This window comes from Eleginops maclovinus, chromosome 4, assembly GCF_036324505.1.
Source record: "Eleginops maclovinus isolate JMC-PN-2008 ecotype Puerto Natales chromosome 4, JC_Emac_rtc_rv5, whole genome shotgun sequence".
Lineage (NCBI taxonomy): Eukaryota > Metazoa > Chordata > Actinopteri > Perciformes > Eleginopidae > Eleginops > Eleginops maclovinus.
In genome coordinates, this window is record NC_086352.1 from 21,544,876 (window position 1) to 21,565,275 (window position 20,400).

Consider the following 20,400-nt stretch of genomic DNA (forward strand, 5'->3'; position numbering starts at 1 on the left):
CTGATTTAGTGATGCTTGTTTAATTCTTTAATATTTTGCAGATCAAAAAAATTTTCTCCAATGTTATTAAACATAGTTTCTGTAAGTAGAACATGGACCCAACATGCATAATAGGATTTATACAAACAGACTTTTGCACAGAAAGACACAGAGCAATATAAGCAATATCTGTAAAGGCCCATCTCGAAGGGTAGTGTCCTTGCTCAGCAGCGAAGGTCATCTGTAAACTCAGCATTAATCTCCCAAAGTGCAGTCATGGCTCCACTTTGCTATTGGAGAGTAGCATGGCAAATGTGGGTTCATTACTGTAAATCTTGGCTTTGTCTTATAATGCATTGTCGAACATGCATCACTTGCTTTTCCAACAAACACACACATCTTAAGTAATTAGATACACATGCCACAGATTGTCCTGTCTACTGGCAGAAAACAATCATGACAGAATGATATACTTTAGATTCTACTTTTGATGGGAAATTGCTTAATAGTCAACACATGAAGTTGTTTCATATCATTAAATACACTTTTGACAACATAAGATATTATTCATCCTTGGGACTAGGCTGGTTTGTCTTGATTTACAGATCAGAATCCTTTGTAAAAGATGCAGGATTGTAATCCGTTTTTCCCAACTCAGACCCAATCTCTTATAATATAAATGTGCAAAATGTATCACATTACTTTGCAATATGTATTATATTCACCATACTATCCCCAACCAATAAACAGTTAAGTGTATACAGACTTCCAATGTTAGCCTGAGGGGGGTTATGAATTCAATATGTCGCTCCACACACACAGTCACTGGCTGCCTGTTTGTGCTTCTTATTTTTGACAGTCAGTCAGCACCTTCAATTGAGTAGGACACACAGATGTTATCAAAACATATACTGCTGTGGAAAATGAAGGGGATTTCAAGTGGTTTAAACACTAGAATGCGGGTATTGTTTAAAACTTCATTATGAGTGTAGCGGCCCCTCAACTTGAATAAACAGGCTTGGAGTGTTTCCTTACGGGTGTACTTTATTCAGACGAGTGTGCATTGCACAAACACCGTGAAAACTTAAAAGGAAAATGACAAAGGCAATTTAGCTAGATACAAATAATGCCTTGACAAATGCACTTAAGCAAGCTAGCATCAAATAGATAACGACATTATCATGAAATGAATCACATTACTATTTACATTACATCATTTACACAAACGTAAGAAATGAATACATATGAAATAGACAGTACATTACAATGAAACACATACCTCGCTCCGCATATCGAGGGGTGCTAAAGAGTGGTGATCCAGGGAAGACTGCCGCCATTAACTTAACGTTGGAGAGCTAGCTAGCAACTTCATACGTTATTTTTTAAACTGCTACTGCCAAGCAAATAGAGCACTCATTCAAACGGGTTTGACCAGGAATGCTGCAACGTAATATAACACTTCAAGGAACGCTTTAGAGAACACGTTAATTTAAAGTTATAATACTATTTTGAGATCTCTGACTCTAGACATGCATTGTCTTGTAACGTGCCTTCTTGTGTTATACCTTCAGCGAGCGTGCACGTTCTGGAAGGATTGGTTCACCGTGCAGATAGCATGATGTCAAAATAAAAGTCACATGAGATAAAAAGTAACTCAGAATAAAGGATAAAATATAATAACAGGATAAGCATAATAGACACTGCTAGTGGCCATCTACACTCCCACCACTCATGTTATGAAAAGTGAAGACAAGGATCAACCTGGCTGAACGGCTCATACTTGAGTCCTATATCTGTATCAGTGTTCTAGATATGTGCAGGTGAGTACTAATTAGTAACTAAGAGAGGGTAGCCTGTCATAAGAGGGATAAGGTGTAGACAACTGGACTGATCACTCACTCTCGAGGAGGAGAACTAGTTTCTGAATGGGCCTTTCTATAATCAAAGGTTTGGTAGGCCGATCTTGTTTCACTGACGTTCTTTCTCCTACTAACACTTTGACGCGACGCACTAGTCCATCACTCTCCTTTGTGGTTGGTAGCATCTCGGTATTGAGACTTCCTTCAGCCTTTGTAGGTCGCTCTTCCATCTCTCCCACCGTGGACTTAAGTCTTCGGGAAGTGGGTCATCCCATTCAATGCCTCGACGGCACAGCTCCTGGAGGATGCACTTTCCGGTTAGGATAAACGGAGCCACGAATCCAACTGGATCGTACAAAGAAGCAATGACGGATAGGATGCCGCGACGTGTGGAGGGCCTGGTCTGTGGGTTCACATTGAAGCTGAAAGTGTCATGTTCAAGGGACCACTGGATACCGAGAGCACGTTCTGCTGGAGCTGCAGTTAGGTCCAGATTGAGTGGTTCAGATGTGACTGCTCTCTCAGTTGGGTCCACAGAGTCCAGGACTGACCTTTCATTTGAGTTGAACTTGTGTAGACGTAGGCCTCCTCTCTTGCACAACTCTCGTGCTTCAGCGATCAACTTCTTTGCTTCCTCTACGGAGGGGACGCTGATGAGCCCATCATCGACGTAGAAGTTCTTTTCAACAAAGGCTGATGCTGATGGGTACTCTTCCTTGTGTTGGCGTGCCAAGTACTTCAAACCGAAGTTGGCACATCCAGGTGACGAAGCGGCGCCAAATAGGTGGACAGCCATTTGATACTCTTGAGGCTCTGCTTCGAGGTCTCCATCCTCCCACCAGAGAAACCGTAAGTAGTTCCGTAGTTCAGGAGAAACGTAAAACTGGTGGAACATTTTCTCGATGTCGCATATGATGGCTACAGCCTCTTTCCTGAAACGACAGAGCACTCCAAGGAGAGAGTTGATCAGGTCAGGACCTGTTAACAGTGTATCATTTAGTGAGACACCACGGAACTTTGCTGAACAGTCGAAGACGACCCTTAGCTTCTCTGGCTTCTTGGGGTGGAACACCCCATGGTGTGGTATGTACCACGTAGTCTGCTGTCCTGTTGCAGGAGAGGCTGGCTCTGCGTCGCCTTTCTTTATCATATCTGCCATGAAGGCCTTGTACTGTTCTTTATACCGCTGGTTAATTTTCAGTCTTTTCTTTAGGTGCTGCAGTCGAACTGTAGCCAGCTTCTTATTATCTGGTAGCAGAGGAGGCTCTGTGCTCTTGAAAGGGAGGGGCATTTCATAGTGTCCATCTTTCCTTTGAGTTATGTTGTCACTCAGGAACTGAATGAAGTGAATGTCATCTTGTGACACATACTTGTCTTTGTCTGCATACTTCCTTTCATTGAAGTCTGATTCCAAGGCCTTCAGCACGTCAGTGGTTGATGGCGCTGGTATTTCCTTCACCGTCACTCGATGGACGAACCTCTGGTTTCCCTGCCGATCCAGATGTGGATTGGATGAGCCTACGATGCTCCAGCCGAGTTCCGTTCTCTGGGCGAATGGATCATTTTCGCCTCCTGTGATGACTTCCAGGGGGGCTAACGCGAACGGGCAATCATTTCCAATTAACAGTCCCACCTCACAGTCCTTCAGCAGCGGAAGTTTGTTTGCTAGATGCTTTAGATGAGGCCAAAGCAGCGCTGTTTTGGAAGTCGGAATGTAGGACTTATCGACCGGGATGAAGCCACGAGTGTAAGCTTGGCGTAGCTGAATCTGTTTTTCAGACTGTAGTCCTCGAACTTGTAGACCGTAGACACTTCTACTTGCTATGGGTGTGTCAACAGCTGTCATGGTGCTCAGTTTGAGCTGTACTGGTTTAGTCTCCACATTCAGCTCTTCGAGTAGGTCTTCCAAGACGAATGTCGAATCACTCTGCGTATCCAGAAGAGCGTACGTTATAACTTCTTTCTGTGGTTCATTTGCAGATGACATGAAAACAGGGACGATGCTTGATGTAGCAAAGACACGCTGCGTCACTGCATGGGACGTCACCTTGATCTCCTCCTGGCCTTTGTCTGTAGAAGTGGACTGTTTCTCTTTTGCTTCCACATATCGTTTCTCTCTCTCTTCATGTAGGCAGGTGGGGTGACGTCTGCTGCATGTGCCACAAGTGTGTCGTGTTTTGCAATCTTTACTGTTATGTCCTTTTCTCAAACATCCGTAGCACAAATTGTTTTCCCGTATGAAGGCCTTCTTATCTTCCAGAGATTTAGCTGCAAAGGTAGGACACTTTACGACGCCGTGCGTCTCTTCTTTACAGATAGGACAAGGTGGCCTTGACTTGGTGCTGAACACTTTCTCGACCTTCTCCCAGGGATTGTTCCCTTTAGTGTTTGTGTGAAGTGCTCTAGCTCTCTTGGGCTGCCTGTCATCTGTGTCCTTGATCAGAAGTGGAGAGGCGACAGGGTTACAGGCTATCCGGGCCTCCTTTTGGATGAACCTTGTGAAACAGGAAAAGCTCGGGTAGTCCCCAGATTCGTCCAACCTTTCTGTGACGACTCTGCTCCATCTTCGTGTGATCCAGTCTGGTAATTTCTTCAGCAGCTTGTGGTTCTCTTCACAATCGTCCAAGATGGCCAATCCTTTCACATGAGGCATCGCTTCAACGCATGCCTGCAGGAAATCAGAAAACTCTCGAAGTGCAGCAGGATCACTGTTACCAACCTTGGGCCATTTCATGAGCTTGTCTCTAAAGGCCTTTTGCACAATGAAGTGGTTTCCGTACCTTTCTTCCAGGACTTTTAAGGCACCCTGATATGCTTCTTCTGAGTTTCTATAGAAGAATCCCTCTACAGCTTTAAGTGCTTCTCCACTCAGATAGTTTTTTAAATAGAACATTTTTTCATGAGCTGGGAGAGGCTTGCGGTCTATGAGGGCCATGAAGGACATCTTCCAGTCTACATACTTTAGGGCTTCACCGGAGAACTTTGGTGGCTCAGGAGCAGGCAGGCGATTCATACTGAGTGAGTTAATGAGTGCTTGGGTAAGGTCTTTCTCAGGAGGCGCTAGCGCATTGGCGTGTGCTTGTGGAGGCTGGTATGCGTTGGCCTTTGGATTAAGCTGGCCTTTGTATTCAACTGTGAGATCAACAGTCTCTTTTAGCCAGTTTCTGGAGTCATGTTCAAGGCTCTCGTATGCGTTTACTCTCGCCTCTGCTATTCTTACTTCTGACTGTGCTTGAATTTGCTGTAGTCTTTTCTTTTCCTGACGCATGTTTGCCTCTATCTTTTTAAGAGCTACTTGTTTTTCTTCTTCCAACCTTTTAAGAACTAGCTGCTTCTCTTCTTCTAACTTGCTAAGAACTTCTTCTTGAGCTTGTATTACATACACTGCTTTAACCTTTTCCTGTTGAGCTGCAAGTTCTGCTTCTGCATCTACATGTTGGCTTGAGGCCTGTGAGTGGATTGAATTTTCTGCTAGAGAGTGTACAGTATCTGTCTCTGTGTGTCCGAAGATAGATCCATACTCATCCTTCTTAAGTGCCATCCTCATTCGTACTTTCTCAAGTTCTGGATTGAAGACCTCTTCAACAGTTTCTAGCCGCTTCTCTATTATTTCGCTGATCTCTGCAGTGAGTGCTATACAAGCATCTATTTTTGGTACAATGTCTGGAGTGGCATTGTGGTTGCGTTGAATGGGCTCATAACATTCACTTACTGCATTGTGTCGCATTTGGATTTCTTCTCTGATTTTATTTAGTTCATCTTGAGAACAGAATGATTTTAGCGTTGTCCTAACCTTTCCTGCCACCTCTTTCCAGGAGCCATAAGCTCTCATGAATTCTCTCTTATGTTTAATGGCTTCCTGTTTGTGCATCTCTAATCCCTTTTCTGTAAATGCTCTTTCACGTGAACTAGATCTGACTGGCTGTGGGTTATCGGTCATGGGTGGGTCATGTGTGTTAGTTACTTCTTCCCTATCAAGTGACATTTTGTTAAAGTTGTGTAGCTGTTTGGTTATATTGAAGTAGTGAACTATAGTTTAATGACTGAAATATAGCTCAATACTTCTCTGCAAATACTTAATATCAAACATGCACTGGACGAGTAGCATCAACAAAATGTAGGCTAACACACAAACAGCTTAGCAATGACTGCTAACATACAGATTTACCCATGAATGAATTTACATTTAACAGGTTCAGTTTGTTCAATTTTTTTTTTGTTAAATTAATTTACCCTTCTGTATCTTTAAATTCACCTTTCATATATGCCTATGATTAAATCAGAGCATCAACCATGTAGGCTACAGTATATTGTTTATAAAGGTGATTTCAGTCCATTAGACCTACATAAATATCACTGTTCACAATCGAAAAGTCCCTGTGATTTTATGCAGCAATCAACATAAACGAAATGGACCGGTCTTGCCTGGATTCCGTTTGAAGTGAGGGCGTTGGAACAGTAGATAGCAGTCTTAGAATGGCGGATGGCAGGTCCTTCTCACGTCGAGTTGAGTTTCACTCCACGTCGAGCAGTCGAGTTTTCACTGTAGCGGCCCCTCAACTTGAATAAACAGGCTTGGAGTGTTTCCTTACGGGTGTACTTTATTCAGACGAGTGTGCATTGCACAAACACCGTGAAAACTTAAAAGGAAAATGACAAAGGCAATTTAGCTAGATACAAATAATGCCTTGACAAATGCACTTAAGCAAGCTAGCATCAAATAGATAACGACATTATCATGAAATGAATCACATTACTATTTACATTACATCATTTACACAAACGTAAGAAATGAATACATATGAAATAGACAGTACATTACAATGAAACACATACCTCGCTCCGCATATCGAGGGGTGCTAAAGAGTGGTGATCCAGGGAAGACTGCCGCCATTAACTTAACGTTGGAGAGCTAGCTAGCAACTTCATACGTTATTTTTTAAACTGCTACTGCCAAGCAAATAGAGCACTCATTCAAACGGGTTTGACCAGGAATGCTGCAACGTAATATAACACTTCAAGGAACGCTTTAGAGAACACGTTAATTTAAAGTTATAATACTATTTTGAGATCTCTGACTCTAGACATGCATTGTCTTGTAACGTGCCTTCTTGTGTTATACCTTCAGCGAGCGTGCACGTTCTGGAAGGATTGGTTCACCGTGCAGATAGCATGATGTCAAAATAAAAGTCACATGAGATAAAAAGTAACTCAGAATAAAGGATAAAATATAATAACAGGATAAGCATAATAGACACTGCTAGTGGCCATCTACAATGAGGAAACAATGGTTTAACATTTGCTTTACTGTGCTGCTCACACACCCTCAAAGGATGTCACTGACAAAGCTGATTTTGACCAACCACTGACTTCTCGTGCTGGATTGTAACTTAAATTGAATTTCAAGCTCCAATGAGATGTCAGCGTTAACACACTCGAAACCCTCTCAGGGAAAATGTTGCTGTCAATGCAGATAGACATTTTGGCTTTTCCTCCTTCTTTCTTTGGCCATTTCCCAAACATCCTCATTCATCATTCATTCAAATACACTTTGACGGCAGCAGCGTTTTCCCAAACTGGTACATTCTGAAAGCAGAATATTTAACTTATAAACGGTAACTACGCTCACACTATGTGCTGTTTTCTTTCATAGATTCCTGTGTTGTGTGGGTAGATTTCATTGGGGATTTTCTGAGAAATGTAATTATATGATGGATTGATGGACTGACTGATGGATGGACTGACTGATGGATGGACTGACTGACTGACTGACTGACTGACTGACTGACGGACGGACGGACGGACGGACGGACGGACGGACGGACGGACGGATGGATGGATAGTTTTAGATTGATTTTATCCATGAGTGTGTGTGCATGTGTCAGTGTCTACTATTTTGCAAATGCTGGTGCACATTTTCACATTTGAACAATATTACCAGTTATTATGATATTTAAATCCAACATATTTAATACAGCAAGAAGATATGAGGATTAACATCAACTCATGACAGTAAGCGCATCAAAGATTTTGCAGAGCATATCATTTTACTAGTTTGCATTAAAGCCCCTTTGCCCCCCATGTGTATGCCTTTCCTATGAATATTATTAATAAGCTTTATCAACATTGCACAGTCCAAACATACTATGTATATATATATATATACTAATTCCAGAGTGTCAAAATCACAAACCAGTCTTTCATCAAATACTAACGGCATTTCTCATTTATGAGTGTAGCTAAAATAGCTTCTCTTTCCAGAGAGCTAAAGTGGATGGACAGTTTTAATGTTCTAGATCAGTAACAAGGATTCTTATGTATAAATGCAATTATTCTTGGTGGTCAATGTAAGGCTCCTGAAAAGCTCTTCAGTAATTGATAAATGGATATATAGTCTCAAGATGTATTTAAGGTTACTGGGCTGACATGCACCTGGAGGAACTCTTACACTGAATAATTAAAGTATGAGTATTTCCAGCTTAAAAAGGAACAGTATATTAATTGAAATAAAAGTTAGGCTTCTATTCTATTTTTTACAACTATGTCTCTATTTATAATAGTGTTTATAAATACAAAATGTAAGCAGTACATTGTTGACATATTGGTTCATATGCAAACAAAATAAAACATTTACTTAGTTATGATGTTTAGTTAGCTGTATGTCTATTATCTCTCCTTAAAAAAAGTATAAAATGCCACTAGTTGTATTTTTGGTGGTATTGCAAATAGACATTGTGCAACCATGGGATTTAGGTTTCTTGAAATTCTTGAAAGATGTTAACTACTATGCATCAGGAAATACACAGATCCACATTTATATACATCACTTTTCCTACTTTGAAGGCACATCTTCCTTGAAAGAATGTAAAGTAATTATTTCCATCAGAAACTGGACCTGGCTATTTGAGTGCATTCTACTCAGTGTCAGATACACTTTTACAAGTGGGGCAAACTGTACACAAGTATGTTAACTTTTCAATACATATAAAAAGGGCCTGAACACACAGCAGGGTTTCAATTCTCAAGAGTCAAACACAACCTGATAACTGCTGTAATGATTTCAAAAGAAGCACATTTTATGTATAGTTCTGTAACTCTAATGTTGCAGTATCTTCATATTTTATGGTCAAGGTTTGTTGCAAAGCATCACTTCTCATTTGATGTTACCCATCTTCTGCCTTCTATCTAATGAATGCAAAATACTTGAAGACAGTACATAATAGAAGGCGTTGGCTATAAATGTTATTATGCTCGGTCCATGAAGCCTGTACACTGGATCACTGAGTGGGAGGAATGAAAGATCGACTGAATAGAACCACTTAATCAAAACTACAGTTTGACTAATTGTCAATACTCTGCCTCCAGTGAGGAGCATCTGTAAGGCAAAACAGCAAAACCAAGACTTTCTATCTTATCATTTTGCAGTAGTTCCACATTTTTCAGGAAGATGCCCACCCTTCTCTGAGTCCACTAACGGCTCCTCCTGGAATGTTGAATAGAATTGACCTGCACACATGTTCTAGAGGATTTTCATGCAAACTCAAATCAATGCTTTACTTTATGTTATTGTTTTATTCAAATTTCAATTCAACTTATTGATACAACGAGCACATCTGAGGGCACACATCTGAGACTATACTATTGCTGTTAACATCATTACACATATGCAGTGATGCTGGAGGCGTTGTGTTTTTTGTAAAAAGTACACCGGAATGTAACCTCACATATCTGTGCAATAGGCAGCCTGCCAGAAGTGGGCCTTTGCTGAACTTATTATACTGCTTTCACCTCGCAGATAAAATCAATCTGAAGAGCACCTAGAGGGTGGAAGGGGAGAGTGAGGTTATTAGGGTAAGTGTCCCTTATGGCCCTTGACATCTCTCTGTGATGATGACCCAGACACACTGTGACCCTACATCCCTGCTGCTTCAGGAGAGGTCAAGATGTATGCCATGGCTGAGAACCTGAGGTCATGCTATCTTCTACCTGCCAACCTCAAAAGTTTCAACTCTCAAGAGAAATAAAAACTAAAAGACAAAAGCTAAGATTCACATCTTGCATTTTTCAGATTGAGAAACAAACATATCCCATAGCACTTTGAGTCTGCTACAGTTGCTTATGTCCTATTAAGACAGGTCAAAATATTGTTATGCTCCAATTGTCAAATACATATTGTCTTTTCACTGTACCTTTATGTTTCTTTAGAGCGATAAATAAATAAATACTTTTGAGGAAGTACACTTAAGCTATAAGACTGTAGTTGATGCAGGTTTTTAAAGGGCTACGTTCAATTTTAATTTGACATCAACACACACTGTAGGGCGGACAACTGCTGCTGTCTGAACTGAACTTGTAAGCATTTTGTTTCATCTTGTTGAAAGCAGTGCACAGCAGTTTACTGCTACAGTATTCCTAACTTTCTCATAGCTTCAGTTCAATCAAAATTCAAGAAGATATATTTCTTGTCTTTAAATACATCTTATCTATGATTGAGTGTTTTTTTTTTTTTCCTGAATTGCTATATATTAGTCATTGTCAGTCATCACAGTGCTACAGTGAATCTAAGTGGCATTTGATGTAATGCTCTCAAAGCACCAAACCTTTACCTTTGAAGAACTCAACAATTATGTCACTTTTTACCAACCACAAAGTCAGAATGATGATCTGCATACTCTTCTGGGAAACATGTTAATAGATAGCTACAGGGGGTCAACATCATACCTTAATCAACTGTAGACTGCATTCAGTATAATGTAATTGGTTGCAGAAGTCATGCACTTTAAAATAATGTTTACGTCAGTGTTTTGTGGGCCTATGCCTGAGGCTGCATTCACACCAGATCAGCCGTTGCAGCGATTAGAGCAGGTTTGTGCTGCGGTGTGCAGTGTGACTTAAAAAATGCCCTATTTACACCAGGCGACTGCACGTCGACTTGTGTCTCTGTAGTCCCTCATGACAGCGTACGGCCCTGGATCGCCAGTTACGTGATTGGCAACTGCAGGGTGAAAACAGCAGTTTCTCCATAAGTCAAGTTTATTTTAACATTTCGCTGCAGGCCCATGTGTTGTTGTTGTTGTTTTTCGGTATGTTGCAGACCCACACACCACAACACAAACACATCAACCATGGTTAAATGAGTGCGAGGACTGGTGTTGTTCGCCACGTGTGATTTGTTGTTTTATGCATTCGCTGTGGCATCGTTTCCACAAGCTTCTGCAATGTCACAACATTTATTTCTGTCTTGCATTCATTTTTCGCAAAGATCTTGTATTGATGACGGGATATTCAGACCACTGCGCAAAGTCTTCTCCAGCACATCCCAAATATTCTCAATCAGGTTCAGGTCTGGACTCTGTGGTGGCCAGTCCATGTGTGAAAATGATGTCTCATGCTCCCTGAACCACTCTTTCACAATTTGAGCCCGATGGATCCTGGCATTGTCATCTTGGAACATGCCCGTGCCATCAGGGAAGAAAAAATCCATTGATGGAATAACCTGGTCATTCAGTATATGCAGGTAGTCAGCTGACCTCATTATTTGGGCACAGAATGATGCTGAACCTAGACCAGACCAACTGCAGCAACCCCAGATCATAGCACTGCCCCCACAGGCTTGTTCAGTAGGCACTAGGCATGATGGGTGCATCCCTTCAGCCGCCTCTCCTCTTACCCTGATGCGCCAATCACTCTGGAACAGGGTAAATCTGGACTCATCAGACCACATGGCCTTCTTCCATTGCTCCAGAGTTCAATCTTTACGCTCCCTAGGAAATTGAAGCTGTTTTTTCCGAGTAGCCTCACTGACAAATGGTTTTCTTACGGCTACACAGCTGTTTAGTCCCAATCCCTTGAGTTCCCTTCGTATTGTGCGCGTAGAAATATAGCCACGAGTTCTACTGTTGTTTTTCTACGATTTGTTTTCACCAAACGTTTAAGTGATCGCCGATCACGATCATTCAAGATTTTTTTCCGACCACATTCCTTCCTGGAAGATGATGTTTCCCCACTGTCCTTCCCATTTTTAATAATGCATTGGACAGTTCAGCAATCTCCTTAGATGTTTTATCTGCTTGATGCCAATAATTTGACCCTTCTGAAACAGATTAACTGCTTTTCCACGAACACAGGATATGTCTTTCGACATGACTGTTTAACAAATGAGAAGCTACTCACTGCATCAGTTAGGGTTAATAACTTGTTGCCAGCTGAAACATAATCACCCATGCAGTAATTATCCAATGGGAAGCTCTTACCTATTTGCTTTGTTAAATCCAGGTGGTGACCTTTCTTTTGGCCTTTCCAGTGTACATCAAATAACTAAGATCATTTTTTAACATACATCCTGAAATGTCCCTATAGGCTTTCTGCTGGTGGGGGGCTGTGGATGCAGCCTCAGCACTTAATGAATATTCAGTGAAACATCTTGAGTGTCAGCTCAGCAGGTGGGGAAAGGGTGAAGTGCTGTGCAGTATGTAAACCTGCTTTGCCATAGCTTGCAAAGGAAGTCACAGGTTTCAGTTTTGCACTGTTTCTCTGTGGAAGTTGGTGTGTCGCTATGCTGTATCATTATACACAACTTTACACACCCCCAATAAAGTGTAATGCAATTCTATCGACAAGTGGGTCTTGATAATCTCACTTACATCATTACCCAGTTATTATTTGATTATACTGTGATGTTGACATCAGTTTTTAATCAGGGTTACATAATTATAAGATACCCACATTTCCTTTCCTCTCCTTTTTCCTCTAACTTCCTTTGGCAAACATTGACCATCTAGCTCATGGCATTAAGCTCATCTTTGTAGAAAACAGCTGCATAAGAAAGCACTGCCGGATCTATTTTCTTTCCTTTCTTTTTTCTGGAAAAACAACACAAACTTGGAAATAACACAGCCAGTGCTTCCCATATACAAATGTACTCTTCCTATATGTCTCCTTTTAAACATTTGTCTTTTGCTATGTTTGATCTATAGCAATGTCCAGTCATTTGATAAACCGTGCATCCCAACATTTCCCTCAATCAGACAAAAACAGTGAGGAATCTACAGAGAGTAACAGGGTTTCCATACATTTTATTTACTTTACACTAAATATATAAATCTGTTGGCACATACTTTGCCATTTCAATGTTTGTGACAAATGTGGTAGATGCTCATGAAAAATGTAAAGACATTTGAAACACCTGCACAATGCACACAATCCAATGTGGATGTGAAAATGAAAGAGTTACACCTTAAGGTTATATTATTGCAGTTGCCGTTATCCAAACACATGTGCAAGTGCACTTTCACTGGATCTACCCTGTCCCACATCTGGGAAAAAAAATTCCATTCAAACTGCCCCAAGTAAACTTAACTTTGCACAATAAGCTTTGCATCCATCATACATCCAAGATTGATAGAGACTCTACTCACACCTGTTCTCAGTTTTTTGACTAAAAATAAGAATAGGAGAGCCAAGCAGTAGGAGACTATTTTCGAACACGAATCCTGATTTCAGGGCTAAACCGACTTTTGCACATTTTTCTTTTTCACTGCACTATTTCGGTACTGTTTTACTTGTATTGATTTGGCAGAGGAGACTGGCTACTGTTACATCCTGTACTTCTGAATTTTAAAGTTCTATCAACAACTTATCTGAATTAAATCAGAATAAAATCAATTAAGTATTTAGTTTTATTATCTGCATTGACTGCCAACCTTCTGTAATGTGGTGTGTGAAGATAAACATGTGCAATGAAACATAAAGACACAGTCATGTTGTACTTGACACTGTCACAGTGTTTATAGCTGCTGTTCTGTATGTGTTTACTTAGTCTTTAAAAAACATTCCCTCTAGTTGATATTTTCCTATACATACGGGATTTATGTACATCAAATATGAATGCTGTTGCAACAGAAAATGGCCGCTCCAAAAAAGGGATGACCTACTTCCCACATTTAGCCCCAAAGGAGCTGTCTTTGGAGAAACATGAGAGAGGGATGTTTAGCCAACAGGGGTGCTCTTTTAAGCCTCAGCTGAAAATGGGTTTTAATCATAAGCCGGTTCTGTTTCCTTTTTTTCGCTCTGACAGTCAACCCGGACAGTCAGAAGACATTTGATAGCTGAAGTTTTGTGCCACTTAAAATACAACCAGAGGGAGGCAGTTTTAGTGGAAATTTCCTCAAAAGTAATTGTATTAATAGATTTAAATGAAAAAAAATGACAACATGTCAAGACATATCTTCAGTAACTTGTTTAAGGCACAAAAAATGTAATCTCCAGTTGGGATCATCTCTTTAAATAAGCAAAAATAAAACAGACTGGGGCACACCAAGCTTTATACAGGGTTTGATTTTTCAACGTTAAACTGAAAAAGCTTTACAAGCCCCCTCAAAGAGAAACAAAGATAAAACCATTATCTAAATCATAGCATCAAAAAGATGTTTTTATCTTAATGTTGCAGTCAGTGATGTTACTTAAATGGATGAGAGTCCCTGACTCTGACACAGCACTCTGTGCAGTATTACCTCAGGTAAAGTGAGTCAGCTCTGACATAACTTCATAAAAGGGAGGGTATTATTTTAAGATAGCAGCACAAAACATTAATAAATGTACTTCATAAATAAAAATGGTTTAAACTATAAGGATACAATGACCACTCTCTGAAGTTTAGTGATGATTACTATCATGATAATCCGGAAACAAAGAGTTATTAGTTATTTTTCCATAGGGCCCAAATCCACTGGGTCCTAATACACCACATTTGCATTGATTCATTGTTTTAAAAGTCAAAATGTTTTAACAGGATTTATGGTTTTAATAAATAAATATAACATCCATGCACTGCACACAGCAAACTTGTAAGGATAACAGTTTCAAACAAAAAGGTGATCAATCATTCATAAATGTGCTGCAGATTAAGTGTACTTTGGGGGTGCTTTTCACGTATATGCCTTACTGTAGTTCACTATTTAACCCCTTTGAGAACAAAACGCTCTGATTTAACTCTCCAGCTACCCTTCTCTGCTCTTCCTTGTTGAGCTGCCATGTGCGCAAGCCTGAATTTTAACCTAATCTCCTGCAGGCTATGTTTTAGCCGTATACTCCAGCCTGAGCACTTCCTTCCCTGAGGCAAAATGGCAGTCAAACCCGAATAATCCTTATAAAACCCTTTTAAAATTACGTTTGTTTCACATATCCTGCTCTTCAGCTGCCTGCCACATAGATGCAATGTGATAAAATAGTCTTTGTCACCTTCAGGTAAACCACCACTTTTATTGTTGTTTTTTCCAAATATGAACCATGATTGATCTGCCAATGTCTATAGAAGGGGAAATGTAAGTGTAGTGAATTTAGTGAGAAAGCATAAAGTTTGACGAACAACAATTATCTCAGGTTTAGTATATCCTCTGGATTGAAGTGTTTTCAGGTATTTAATGTAGATCACCTACTGACATACTTAACTGGTTTTGGGCTTGTAAGAATTGCATTAATATGCAATAAGTTGGAACTGATGAAGCTCGCATGAAGAATTATTCCTCCGGAAAACCCCAAGTGCTAAAACTGGGCTACAGCTTGATATTTGGAACGTGGTCTCATATGTTTGTGATCCCATGTGAGAAAAGGAGCTCAGATGCCAACTGAACACTTAGGTGCATAGGTGTGAGGCGGACACAGGTGTTAACACACATTCACAGGAGCAATTAACAAGAGCGAATCACTATGCAGTCATTAAAATGTAAAGGCGCAAATGCACATTAAATAAATAAAAATGTGCAAATGTATCCTGTTTTGTATCTGATTTACAATGTGTATGCTTTATTCTATTTCAGGGTCCTGCAGTATGTCCAGTATTAGTTGGGTGGAAGCCATTGAAAACCCTGACCAGGTTGCCCATGACAGGGCATTCACACTTAAATACATACCTCTCTGCAACAAATTTAGGACCAGAAACATAAAAATAAAAAGGTAAAACACAAACACCCATGCTGTAAGGCAACAGAATGAACAGAGTCACTGCCAGGAATCACATTACAGATTCATGTGGACACGTCAAAATGACACATGTAGAGCACAGCTACAGTCTAAAAGTCAAATGCAACCCATAAACATTTTCATTTGTGAAGGTAGAAAAACAGAATGCCTGCACTGAATAAAAAACATGTAACTGAACAGAAATATTTGAAACTAAATGTATAAACACTTCACAAGATGAACGATAACATGAAGGAAATATGTTTAACATATATTTCATTGAAGAATACATCTGTGCCCTTACAGACATGCATGCATGTATGATTCTTAATGAAGACAATAATTTGTTTCATTGTGTTTGATGTGCATATTCCTTAGCTGGGTGAAGGTGTCTGCTACCAAATAGAAAGCAAAAGCTGCTAGAGGGAAATATTCAGGCCACAGTGATGAATGAGCTGACTGCAGTTTACAACATGTAAACACGCACTGCCCACTTGCCATATCTTCAATCCATTAGCTATTCTCTGTCTGCGTAAAAGCTGTTTGTTTGTTTTGTTCCCCTTTCTCCCATTTTGTGCCACGTCTTGCCTGCAACCCTCCAAGAATCACTACGTTTTCCGTTTTCCAATTTCAGCCGCTTCCTCTGGAGCGAGGTTTGATGAATGTCGCTCACATTAGGGTGACCTCCGAGATAACCCCTCCTTTCTTTCCCAAGAAAATTCATCAGGCAGAGTCGGCCAGCCCCGGGGATGTGTGATTCAGCACTCAAGGTGAGTGTTTGTCACAGAGGCCTCAGATGGCTAGATATTGTTGAGGAGTGAGGAGGACAGAGATGTGCTGTTTCTGGAGTTTTTATAGGCTTTCGGACAGAAGCCCATACATACATGCCTAATGTATAGAACATAGAAACACTAGCTTTAAAGCTGCACCCGTCAATGAGATTAACGATAGCAAACATTTTTAAATTACAACATAATGGATCAATACCACATGCACATTTTTATTTTGGTTTTATCCTTGTGTGAATCTGTACTGTTTTTCGTTCTCTATCTGTTGCTGCATAAACTCCTGAATTTCCCGACGGGGGTTAATAAAGGTACATCTTATCTTATTTCATATTCCTGAATTAGGGGTATTTATCAACTTTATAATACAATGTTATTTTCTAGGGTGTTATTGACACCACTGCCTCTGTAACTCAATGGTTGTGATGTGGAGGAGGAGGAGTAGGGCTATGCACATGCCTTATATTTTGCCTTATATTTTTAAAAATATTAGGGTAAGAGCAATCAGAGACAGAGAAGGGGGGGGGATTCTTTTAGAATGTGAGTGGGCAAATGAAAAATAGGGCATCTATGGGAGAATTAGACCTGCTAAATGTTAGTCCCCCAATCTTCACTGCAAAAATGATGCATCAGACAAGAAACAAGTTGTTGTTATTTTTCCTTTTGAATTCATTGTAAAAGATTATTTGTAAGCAGATTAGGACATAATGTGTATTTGTTTGTCACCAATACAAAAACACACCACACGTGGTGCACTGGTTCTGCTCCAGCCATGCAACTTCACATCTCACCTCTACAAGAGAGCTAACAGCGAAACACAGGTGTGAGCAGTGACTGAACTAACACAGGTATTGACCTGTGTGACACACCAGCAACAGGATCTGCAACCACAACATCACCTTAGTGGGTCAATCCCTTCCACAATCCACTCAATCCATTCTTGAACCCAGGAAGCAATCCCAGGACTCAGCAGAGGTACCTTTTCTGTAAACCTAAAGTCCAAATGAGAAAGGGAGTGGGGATGTGGGGGAAACAAATGTTTTTATTATGTTTTGTTATATCATTCATGATCCGGTCAGAATTGTATCATTGTCATTTCATGCAATAGAGATAATGTTCTAATATCCAAATAAAATGTTTATTCATAGCTATTGCTTAACATCCTGCTAACCATGACAAAACATAAAGACTTGAATATGGGGTTGTGTTTAAAAGAAAACATGTTGTTTCTTTCCTTTGTCTGCCGAGGTTTTATCATTTATGGTACTCAACATTTCCCTGTCATTTTCCTCTCGTGGAAACATTGTGGAAAATGCACCATCCCTTCACAGATTTGCATTAACTCTGGTTTGTAAAGTGCACTATACCAGTATGCAATTGCATATAATTGTACAAAGGGTGCACACTGGTGCTGAAATTGGACCAGTTTCAAAATCTAAATTGATAAACAGGGCTCACACAACAAAAACAAACATTATACACTTTACTATCCTGCAATTTGCTATGTAGCCTGTTATAAGAAATAGCACAACATTTCTGATGTTTATAATCCAAGAGACATGATGTTCTTTAGGAATACAACCAGTGGCTTGTGTGTTATGTCAGGTTTTAATTGAAGATGCATCTACAGTATGACGTCAATAACTACAGGACCATTGTACAGCTATCTACTATTTACAAAGTCTTTATATTATTAAATGGATTTGTATGTTAAATATAGTCATTGGTTGAGGAAAGTAATCTATCTGCTAGTGTGCTGTGGGAGTGCATCCAGCACAAATAGGGCACAACAAACTGTGAAAGTCCAGCTAAGCAGCATCTGTTATGACCCAGATGTGAGATAGTAATGTAATGTAGAGAAAAGTTGTCTTGTGCTGAGCTGGAATGGGAAAATGCGTGGGAGGGTCAAGGTTGCTTTCCTTCCAGTGGTATAATTATGCAGTGACTGTATCGATTGTTTGAAGAACTCATCTTCATATTTTATTTTTTACAGACCCCTTCACTTTCACACCTGCTATTTAAGTGTAGTAAAAAAAATCCCCCCTTAGTAATAGTGTGAACTGAAGTGAGATTTAACTGAATACTTAATCAACCCCACTTTTTATTTCTCCATGCATCCTTTGTACACTTCTTTTATGTGTATGTATTAGAGAGAAAGAGCATACCCTAGTCATAGGCTCCTGAAAACGTGCTCCTTCAAATAAATCGAATAGCAATAATACTAATATATACATTTTGATAATCAAACATAATCTTCTGCCATGCCAGTAATTATGTCATGTAGCACGTAGGCACAGCAGTGCTTTAAACTAAATCCATTATTAACAAAAAGTTTAAAGGCGGATATTCTGATGGTAAGCATCGTCACATGGAGGAGCTCTATACATGTCATGGGCTATGTTTCCATTCAGTTTAAACACTCCCAAAAACCCCAGGACACAGATGATTTGTTTCCATGAACTTTACTGGGAATCTTGTGAAACTGTAAACACAGAACAATGAGATATGACCAAGCTAACCAAATACCAAACAACGGTAAAGCAGAAAGCTAACATTAGCACTAACTTAGCCTAGCAACACAATTTGCGTCTTAGCCGTCTGAATATACTCGCAAACTCAAAATACTTGACGACGTAATGTTATAACATGCATTAATACTTACAGATTTTGCCTTAGCAAAGAGAGAGAAAGAATCGCCTTTAACTGAGGAGCTGATGACTGGATGTGCACACGCAACTGTATCTGATCGCGGGATGGCAAATTTACTTCCTGTCTCCCAGCATGCACTGCTTATATATTGCCATGGTTGCGAAAATAAACAAATCGCATTAAACTATGATAGCAGAGTAACAAACACATTTCTAAAGGATTGGGGTCTTTAAAGAACCCACATTAATGAACAGAATCAGTCTTTGGAGAAAGAAGCAGAACTACTTCTGTAATGGGACGAGAGAAACTCTTTCTGCCGCCATCCTTGATGATATCCACTTCGACCTTCCGGACCAATCCGTCCTTTCCTGGAAAGGCTTTTGTGATGAGGCCCATAGGCCATTCATTTCTCTTTGCCTGATTGTCTTTTAGGAGAACTACATCTCCCTCTTGGAGGCTCGGTTGTTTCCCTTGCCACTTGTGCCGAAACTGCAGTGTTTTGAGGTATTCGCGCTTCCACCTGTTCCAAAACATATCCACTAGGGCCTGAACTCGTTTCCACTCCTGTTTGAAGAGATCTGCTTCCTCAAAGTTGCCTGATGGGAAAGAAGGTCCAGAGCCTGTCTTGAGAGTCAGAAGCATTGCTGGAGTGAGGATGCATGGCGATTCTGGATCTGAAGACACTGGGATGAGCGGCCTTGCGTTCATGATTGCAGCTACCTCAGCCATAAGCGTGATCAGAACTTCATGTGTCAGGTGAGACTTCTTCTGCTCAAGCAGCATGCAATCCAAGATACGGCGAGCAATGCCGATCATTCTTTCCCACGCACCACCCATATGAGACGCTTGGGGCGGGTTTAACACCCAGGTGCAGCTCTGTTTGTTCCGGTACTTCTCCACACTGTTGACACCTGGATTCGTCTTGTCCATCTCCAGCTCACGGGAGGCGCCGATTAAGTTAGTTCCGCAGTCAGAGCGTATCTGCTTTGCGGGACACCTGACTGCAAAGAACCTCCTCAAAGCATTAATAAAGTTGCTAGCACTCATTGCCTCGATCACCTCAATATGAACTGCCCTTGAAGACATTCATGAGAACATCACAGCCCATCGTTTGGAGTTGGAGACTCCTCCTCTTGTGTGACGTGAAATGATGTCCCATGGTCCAAAGA

At 40.4% G+C, this 20,400-nt stretch overlaps 1 protein-coding gene across 1 annotated transcript; it reads right to left on the reverse strand.

Moving 5' to 3' along the window:
* Window positions 1–1,003: 1,003 nt before the first annotated feature.
* On the reverse strand, window positions 1,004–7,107 carry LOC134863675 (uncharacterized). Its single transcript, XM_063882303.1, has 2 exons — window positions 6,675–7,107; window positions 1,004–6,478 (listed from the first exon to the last, which is right to left on the reverse strand). Exon 2 carries the CDS (start codon window positions 5,821–5,823, stop codon window positions 1,990–1,992), a length of 3,834 nt encoding a protein of 1,277 aa, XP_063738373.1. The 5' UTR covers window positions 5,824–6,478; window positions 6,675–7,107; the 3' UTR covers window positions 1,004–1,989.
* Window positions 7,108–20,400: the final 13,293 nt, after the last annotated feature.

What these genes read in the sequence shown, in the direction of transcription:
- LOC134863675 (XM_063882303.1), bottom strand. Translation starts at nt 5,823, where the DNA reads ATGTCACTTGATAGGGAAGAAGTAACTAACACACATGACCCACCCATG.